Here is an 8,120-nt window from a genome sequence, read left to right on the forward strand (position 1 = left end):
TATATGCCTTTCTGTTACTCTTCCAGTCTCTCTGTAACTCTGTTGCAACCTGCTGATGACACTCTAAGCTCAGTAGCCACTTCTGTCTGAGAACATTTTGCTTGAAGCCTCACAATAGCGGGGCACTGTTGATCAATTATTAGGTGTTGTCTTGGTCTCATGATCTCAAAATGTAAACAGCATGATGAGGAGGACTGTTTTAATACTAATTCTTATTGAACTAAGAAATTTATTGGGCGATTCATGAATCAAACACCTGCTGTTAATTTTGCCGTTAAGCTACTTGTTAGAGAACAGCAAGTTGTGCAAAAAGTACAGAAACATGAACAGTTGGACATGTGCATTCAAACGTTTAGAGAAGGTCACATTAAGTTCCTATGTAAAGGTTAGAGTGCATGTTAGGTTTATCCTAAAATTCTACCCAGAAGCCAAATATCCATAACTTTTTGTGAGAAGTGTATGTCTTTTTAGCCTAATATTGCCCTGCTTGAATTGTGTGATAGGTGAAGTGTATATAGATACCATTAACAGAATGAAGCTTACTATAAGGATACAGTAACAAAGTCAAGCTTACTACATAAATAGGGTAACAGAACCAAACTGCATAAATATGGTAACAGAACTACGTTTCCTACATAGATACAGCATCAAAAAAAGCTTTCTACACAGATACAATGACTGAACCACAATTACTACATACTTATGTTAACAGGACCAATTTTACTGCATAGATACTGCAATGAAAATAACTGTACTGAAACTACCTCTGCATCTATGCAGTATGCTTTGTTCTATTACTGTATATACAGGTCCTTCTAAAAAAATTAGCATATTGTGATAAAGTTCATTATTTTCTGTAATGTACTGATAAACATTAGACTTTCATATATTGTAGATTCATTACACACCAACTGAAGTAGTTCAAGCCTTTTATTGTTTTAATATTGATGATTTTGGCATACAGCTCATGAAAACCCAAAATTCCTATCTCAAAAAATTGGCATATCATGAAAAGGTTCTCTAAACGAGCTATTAACCTAATCATCTGAATCAACTAACTAACTCTAAACACCTGCAAAAGATTCCTGAGGCTTTTAAAAACTCCCAGCCTGGTTCATTACTCAAAACCGCAATCATGGGTAAGACTGCCGACCTGACTGCTGTCCAGAAGGCCATCATTGACACCCTCAAGCAAGAGGGTAAGACACAGAAAGAACTTTCTGAACGAATAGGCTGTTCCCAGATGCTGTATCAAGGCACCTCAGTGGGAAGTCTGTGGGAAGGAAAAAGTGTGGCAGAAAACGCTGCACAACGAGAAGAGGTAACCGGACCCTGAGGAAGATTGTGGAGAAGGACCGATTCCAGACCTTGGGGGACCTGCGGAAGCAGTGGACTGAGTCTGGAGTAGAAACATCCAGAGCCACTGTGTACAGGCGTGTGCAGGAAATGGGCTACAGGTGCCGCATTCCCCAGGTCAAGCCACTTTTGAACCAGAAACAGCGGCAGAAGCGCCTGATCTGGGCTACAGAGAAGCAGCACTGGACTGTTGCTCAGTGGTCCAAAGTACTTTTTTCGGATGAAAGCAAATTTTGCACGTCATTCTGAAATCAAGGTGCCAGAGTCTGGAGGAAGACTGGGGAGAGGGAAATGCCAAAATGCCTGAAGTCCAGTGTGAAGTACCCACAGTCAGTGATGGTCTGGGGTGCCATGTCAGCTGCTGGTGTTGGTCCACTGTGTTTTTATCAAGGGCAGGGTCAATGCAGCTAGCTACTAGGAGATTTTGGAGCACTTCATGCTTCCATCTGCTGAAAAGCTTTATGGAGATGAAGATTTCATTTTTCAGCACGACCTGGCACCTGCTCACAGTGCCAAAACCACTGGTAAATGGTTTACTGACCATGGTATTACTGTGCTCAATTGGCCTGCCAACTCTCCTGACCTGAACCCCATAGAGAATCTGTGGGATATTGGGAAGAGAAAGTTGAGAGACGCAAGACCCAACACTCTGGATGAGCTTAAGGCTGCTATCGAAGCATCCTGGGCCTCCATAACACCTCAGCAGTGCCACAGGCTGATGGCCTCCATGCCACGCCGCATTGAAGCAGTCATTTCTGCAAAAGGATTCCCGTCCAAGTATTGAGTGCATAACTGAACATAATTATTTGAAGGTTGACTTTTTTTTGTATTAAAAACACTTTTCTTTTATTGGTCGGATGAAATATGCAAATTTTTTGAGATAGGAAATTTGGGTTTTCATGAGCTGTATGCCAAAATCATCAATATTAAAACAATAAAAGTCTTGAACTACTTCAGTTGTGTGTAATGAATCTAAAATATATGAAAGTCTAATGTCTATCAGTACATTACAGAAAATAATGAACTTTATCACAATATGCTAATTTTTTGAGAAGGACCTGTATGTAGCAACCTAGGTTCTACTATATTTATGCAGTAAGTTTGATTATGCTACATTTTAAGCCTGGCTTTTATAGCTACACCACAAGACCATGTGTGAACTTTGCCTGATTTGATAATGCATAAGCGCTAAAAATGCCTAAGGCATGAACTATAAATTAAACTTTTCCCCTGGTGCATTGGGAATCTCGATTTAATGAAACATACAATTAGCCCTGGAGCTCTAATTTCTCCCCTCCCCAATGATATGAATAGAGACTGATATATATATACGTGCACATATTTGCCTGGTATCCTGAAAATTGAGAGAGAAATCCCAAGGATTACAAAAGATGCAAAGTGCATATGTATGAGATTAGCATTTTACAACCTATTTAAAAATCATTAAAGCTGCTACAAAGAAGAAGTTTTGAGGAAATCATCATGTGTTGCTCATTCAAATATTTTCAGAAGGTAAGAAAGCATATAGATATCATCCAAATGATCAATATCTTTAAATTAAAAATGCTTACACAAACATAGCAAATATACATTTGACGGTCAACAAATAAAACATTGAATATTTTTTGTTATTTTTTAAAGATTACTAGAAAAAAAAGTATTATTTTTGCAAATAACCAAGTGCAGGTTATAAAAATAATATGTTCAGGTTGAATCTGGATTCTTCTGTACCAAATTAGCCGATTGCATTCAATTTGAACAGTAAAAAGATTATCCACAATAGGAAAATATTTACTGATCTCATAATTATTTATTTTCAATGCTAAATGTAAGGCTGTGGATCTTGATGAATTCTAATGCATTCCTTTGACTTATAATAGTAGCTGTCAGGTTGTCACCAGGGTTCTGGTATTTTAGGTGGCATCAAAAGTGCTGCAGAACGTACCTGGTGGAAACAGCATAACACAAGTCAACAAAGCCTATTGGTGGCAAATTACAAATACCACATCATTGTATCGTATACCATTTTATAACATTAATATATATAAAGGGGAGAAAGTAGCCTAGGAAAGGAAATAAAACACTGAATTATAAGCACGCAAGGCCCCACTAACGACCCAGCCTTTCACTAACAGGCTATTAAAATGACATGTTTCATCTTTTAAAATTTAAAGGCTAGTTAGAGGCTACGAACACCTTCAGGGCAATTTTTATTATTGCATTTTACTTATTTTGGGTTAAAAAAAATATTTTTTTAATAGGTCATTATTAAAAAAAAGTCACACAGAGTTAAGCTTCTATTTGCAGACTGTCACTTTCTGTTTTACACTGAGTACCAACATGTTGCTGTTCAGATGATGTGCTCTGTAGCCCTTATCTCTGAGCTTGTGACAGCTTATAAACACTCATTTAAACCATATTTTTATTAGCTTGATAAGTATTAAGCTGCAATGAGTGTTCATGAGCTGTCAGGAGTTCGGAGATAAGGGCTACAGAGTGAGCCATCAGAACAGTAACCTGATGGGACTTGTGTAAAAGACAAAGTGGTAGTAACCTGTAGATCAAACAGCAATTTTTTTTTTTTTTATAAGGACCAATTGAAAAAAATGATTTTTAGACAAAAATGAGTAAAATGCGATCATACAAAGATTATCCCCAAAGGTGTTTATAGCCTTTAAAGGGTCTATCTCTAGTGAATGAACACACTGTGTGCTGCGTATAGCGTATCAATGCTTCATGCTAGTCTCTGTGCACCACTATTGCATACACACATACAGTACAGACCAAAAGTTTGGACACACGTTCTCATTCAAAGAGTTTTCTTTATTTTCATGACTATGAAAATTGTAGATTCACACTGAAGGCATCAAAACTATGAATTAACACATGTGGAATTATATACATAACAAAAAAGTGTGAAACAACTGAAAATATGTCATATTCTAGGTTCTTCAAAGTAACCCCCTTTTGCTTTGATTACTGCTTTGCACACTCTTGGTATTCTCTTGATGAGCTTCAAGAGGTAGTCACCTGAAATGGTCTTCCAACAGTCTTGAAGGAGTTCCCAGAGATGTTTAGCACTTGTTGGCCCTTTTGCCTTCACTCTGCGGTCCAGCTCACCCCAAACCATCTCGATTGGGTTCAAGTCCGGTGACTGTGGAGGCCAGGTCATCTGGCGCAGCACCCCATCACTCTCCTTCATGGTCAAATAGCCCTTACACAGCCTGGAGGTGTGTTTGGGGTCATTGTCCTGTTGAAAAATAAATGATGGTCCAACTAAACGAAAACCGGATGGAATAGCATGCCGCTGCAAGATGCTGTGGTAACCATGCTGCTTCAGTATGCCTTAAATTTTTAATAAATCCACAACAGTGTCACCAGCAAAGCACCCCCACACCATCACATCGCCTCATCCATTCTTCAAGGTGGGAACCAGGCATGTAGAGTCCATCTGTTCACCTTTTCTGCGTCGCACGAAGACACGGTGGTTGGAGCCAAAGATCTCAAATTTGGACTCATCAGACCAAAGCACAGATTTCCACAGGTCTAATGTCTATTCCTTGTGTTCTTTAGCCCAAACAAGTCCTTTCTGCTTGTTGCCTGTCCTTAGCAGTGGTTTCCTAGCAGATATTCTACCATGAAGGCCTGATTCACACAGTCTCCTCTTAACAGTTGTTCTAGAGATGTGTCTGCTGCTAGAACTCTGTGTGGCATTGACCTGGTCTCTAATCTGAGCTGCTGTTAATCTGCGATTTCTGAGGCTGGTGACTCGGATAAACTTATCCTCGGCAGCAGAGGTGACTCTTGGTCTTCCTTTCCTGGGGCAGTCCGCATGTGAGCCAGTTTCTTTGTAGCGCTTGATGGTTTTTGTGACTGCACTTGGGGACACTTTCAAAATTTTCCTTCATTTCTTAAAGTAATGATGGCCACTCGTTTTTCTTTACTTAGCTGCTTTTTTCTTGCCATAATACAAATTCTAACAGTCTATTTAGTAGGACTATCAGCTGTGTATCCACCTGACTTCTTCACAACGCAACTGATGGTCCCAACCCCATTTATAAGGCAAGAAATCCCACTTATTAAACCTGACAGGGCACACCTGTGAAGTGAAGACCATTTCAGGTGACTACCTCTTGAAGCTCATCAAGAGAATGCCAAGAGTGTGCAAAGCAGTAATCAAAGCAAAAGGTGGCTACTTTGAAGAACCTAGAATATGACATATTTTCAGTTGTTTCACACTTTTTTGTTATGTATATAATTCCACATGTGTTAATTCATAGTTTTGATTCCTTCAGTGTGAATCTACAATTTTCATAGTCATGAAAATAAAGAAAACTCTTTGAATGAGAAGGTGTGTCCAAACTTTTGGTCTGCACTGTATATATATATACTGTATATATTTGCGTGTTCCCAATGGTGCTATTTATCCACTCATGATACACTTTCCCCACAGCAACACATGAATAGTTCACAAACTGCGGACATACTGCCACCCTTGGCCCGAAAACCAATAGTTATCCCTTATACATACCCACCAAGCTAGGTCATGACATGTGACTTCCTTCATGAGCTATGCGCTACCAACATCAAAAGTGGGAAGTGTATATAATAATGTGACTTAAAAGTGTGTGTGTATATATTTACAGTATATGTACATATATAAGTATAGTAGCATGAATAAGTATAGTGACTAGTGAGAGATAGCTCCTTATAGTATTACACTTCATTTAAAAAAAATTATGCCATCCCTGTACCATCTTCTTATAATCCTGCTGTGTCTTGTTCACCTATGGCCCACTAAGGTTTTAGGTTGATTATGCTATCTCCACAACCTTATAGATCACCCCAAAATGTACAATATACAGTGCTATGTTTGGTACCCATTAACATTTTACTACTTCTAATTTCTCTAATTTCTACAGAAGCATCTAGATCTTTTCATTGATGGTTCTTGAAAGACACTGAAGATCATGCTGTTCAGATGATTGTGAATGAAAGACAAATGCCTCCTACTTTTATTGTAGTGTCCATGATTATTTTAGGAGCAAGCACCATATTTGGGGTGTTCACCAACTTACTGATTGTCATTGTGAATTTTGTTGACAAGGTCAGAGGCAGAAAGCTCAATCCAGCAGATCTCATTATGGTGACCCTCGGTGCATTCAATGTATTTTTCCAGTTTATTATGCTGATTAATGATTATGTGAGTTTCTTGGATCGTGACCTCTACAGCTCTGAACAGATCTATACTTTATTTACCGTTCTGCTTATTCTGCCTATATTTTCCAGTTTCTGGTTCACAGTTTGTCTGTCGGTCTACTACTACTTACAGATAATGATTTTTTCCCACCGATTTCTAATCCAGCTTAAACTAGGAGTTTCTCAGCTAATACCAAAACTACTCATGGCTTCAGTTTTTGCTTCAGTGGCTACTGGCTTGCCAGCTGCCTGGTACCGACACAATGGCCACCTTAGCTTAAACCTAACTATTAATCAGAGTTTTGAACTAACTGCGCCAAAAATGAATGCTGTGTATATGCTCCCCAGCACTATCATTAGCTGTTCTCTTCCACTGACTCTAATTGGAATTGCCAATGGTATCATCATTAAATTGTTGCTTTCACACAGCCACAAGGAAGACAGGAATGCAAATGGAGACCTTAGTCTAATAGCAGAAGCTCGTATACGTGCAGCTAAGACCATTGGTGGCCTTCTCATTCTTTATATTTCATTTTATGTATCTGAGGTTCTCCTGTTTGTAGATGCGTTCAGTAGGAATAGTCCTGGATTCTGTGCCTGCTTGGTGGTAATTTATATCTATCCTCCAGCACAGTCTGTGGTTCTTATATTGGGAAGCCCTAGGCTGAAAGAAGTCTCTCTTGCTTTACTACAATGTTTATTTTGTAAAGGGCAACATAAAACAATAGAGGTCTTTTTTGTCAACCTCTGACCCTTATCATGGACTCCTCATCATTTGGAGTCGTCTTTATGAACATTTTATTATTCTGAATTCAAACGATTAAATTACTTTCCAAAATTTTTTTTCCTCTGCTCCTAAACTCACCTCTGGTATATTGTAGGGTCATTAGTACTATCGAACACATGCTACAAAGGGTCCAAAAGCAATAAACGCTATAAGCCAATACATATGACACAGTTAAACCAATAACATTCAATAGTACTACCTCTTTTTGAGCAGGCCAAGAGTTACTTACCTTGCTGACAATGTTGAATTCATGTTTTCATGGTTCATTCGTCAATATAGACATCGAAGAGTGACACTGCCTATAAATATGCTGACTCAGCTGAGCACCTTTGGTACCCTGTTGCAGCTTATTTCCCAGAAATATAGCACCTATACAAAAAATAAGGCAGGTGGCCTAATAACCATATACCAGATTCCCGTGACTAAACTGAGATAACATTACCAAAGAAAGATGAGAAAATCCACTTATATATCATTAATAAAAATGGAGTGGTCACAGGAACGAGCTGAGGGAGCTACATAAAAACAAATGCCAAAAATATCAAATACCGTATTTTACGCTTTATAAGACGCACCTGATGATAAGACGCACCTAGGTTTTTGAGGAGGAAAATAAGAAAAAAATATTTTGAACCAAAAGGTGTGCTTTTGGTAGGTTTTGAACTAATGGTGGTCTGTGGATGACGCACTGTTATGGGGATCTGTGGATGACGCACTGTTATGGGGGGATCTGTGGATGACACTGATGGGGGGATCTTTGAATGACACTGAGGGGGGC

General features: G+C 38.8%; 1 protein-coding gene across 1 annotated transcript; it reads left to right on the forward strand.

Annotated features, from left to right (window-relative positions):
* Positions 1 to 6,358: 6,358 nt before the first annotated feature.
* Positions 6,359 to 7,306, forward strand: LOC122928286 (taste receptor type 2 member 119-like). The gene has a single exon (XM_044280966.1). The coding sequence runs from the start codon at positions 6,359 to 6,361 to the stop codon at positions 7,304 to 7,306; it is 948 nt and encodes a 315-aa protein (XP_044136901.1).
* Positions 7,307 to 8,120: the final 814 nt, after the last annotated feature.

The sequence above is a fragment of the Bufo gargarizans genome, chromosome 1 (assembly GCF_014858855.1).
Source record: "Bufo gargarizans isolate SCDJY-AF-19 chromosome 1, ASM1485885v1, whole genome shotgun sequence".
NCBI classification, from domain to species: domain Eukaryota; kingdom Metazoa; phylum Chordata; class Amphibia; order Anura; family Bufonidae; genus Bufo; species Bufo gargarizans.

What these genes read in the sequence shown, in the direction of transcription:
- LOC122928286 (XM_044280966.1), top strand. Translation starts at nt 6,359, where the DNA reads ATGCCTCCTACTTTTATTGTAGTGTCCATGATTATTTTAGGAGCAAGC.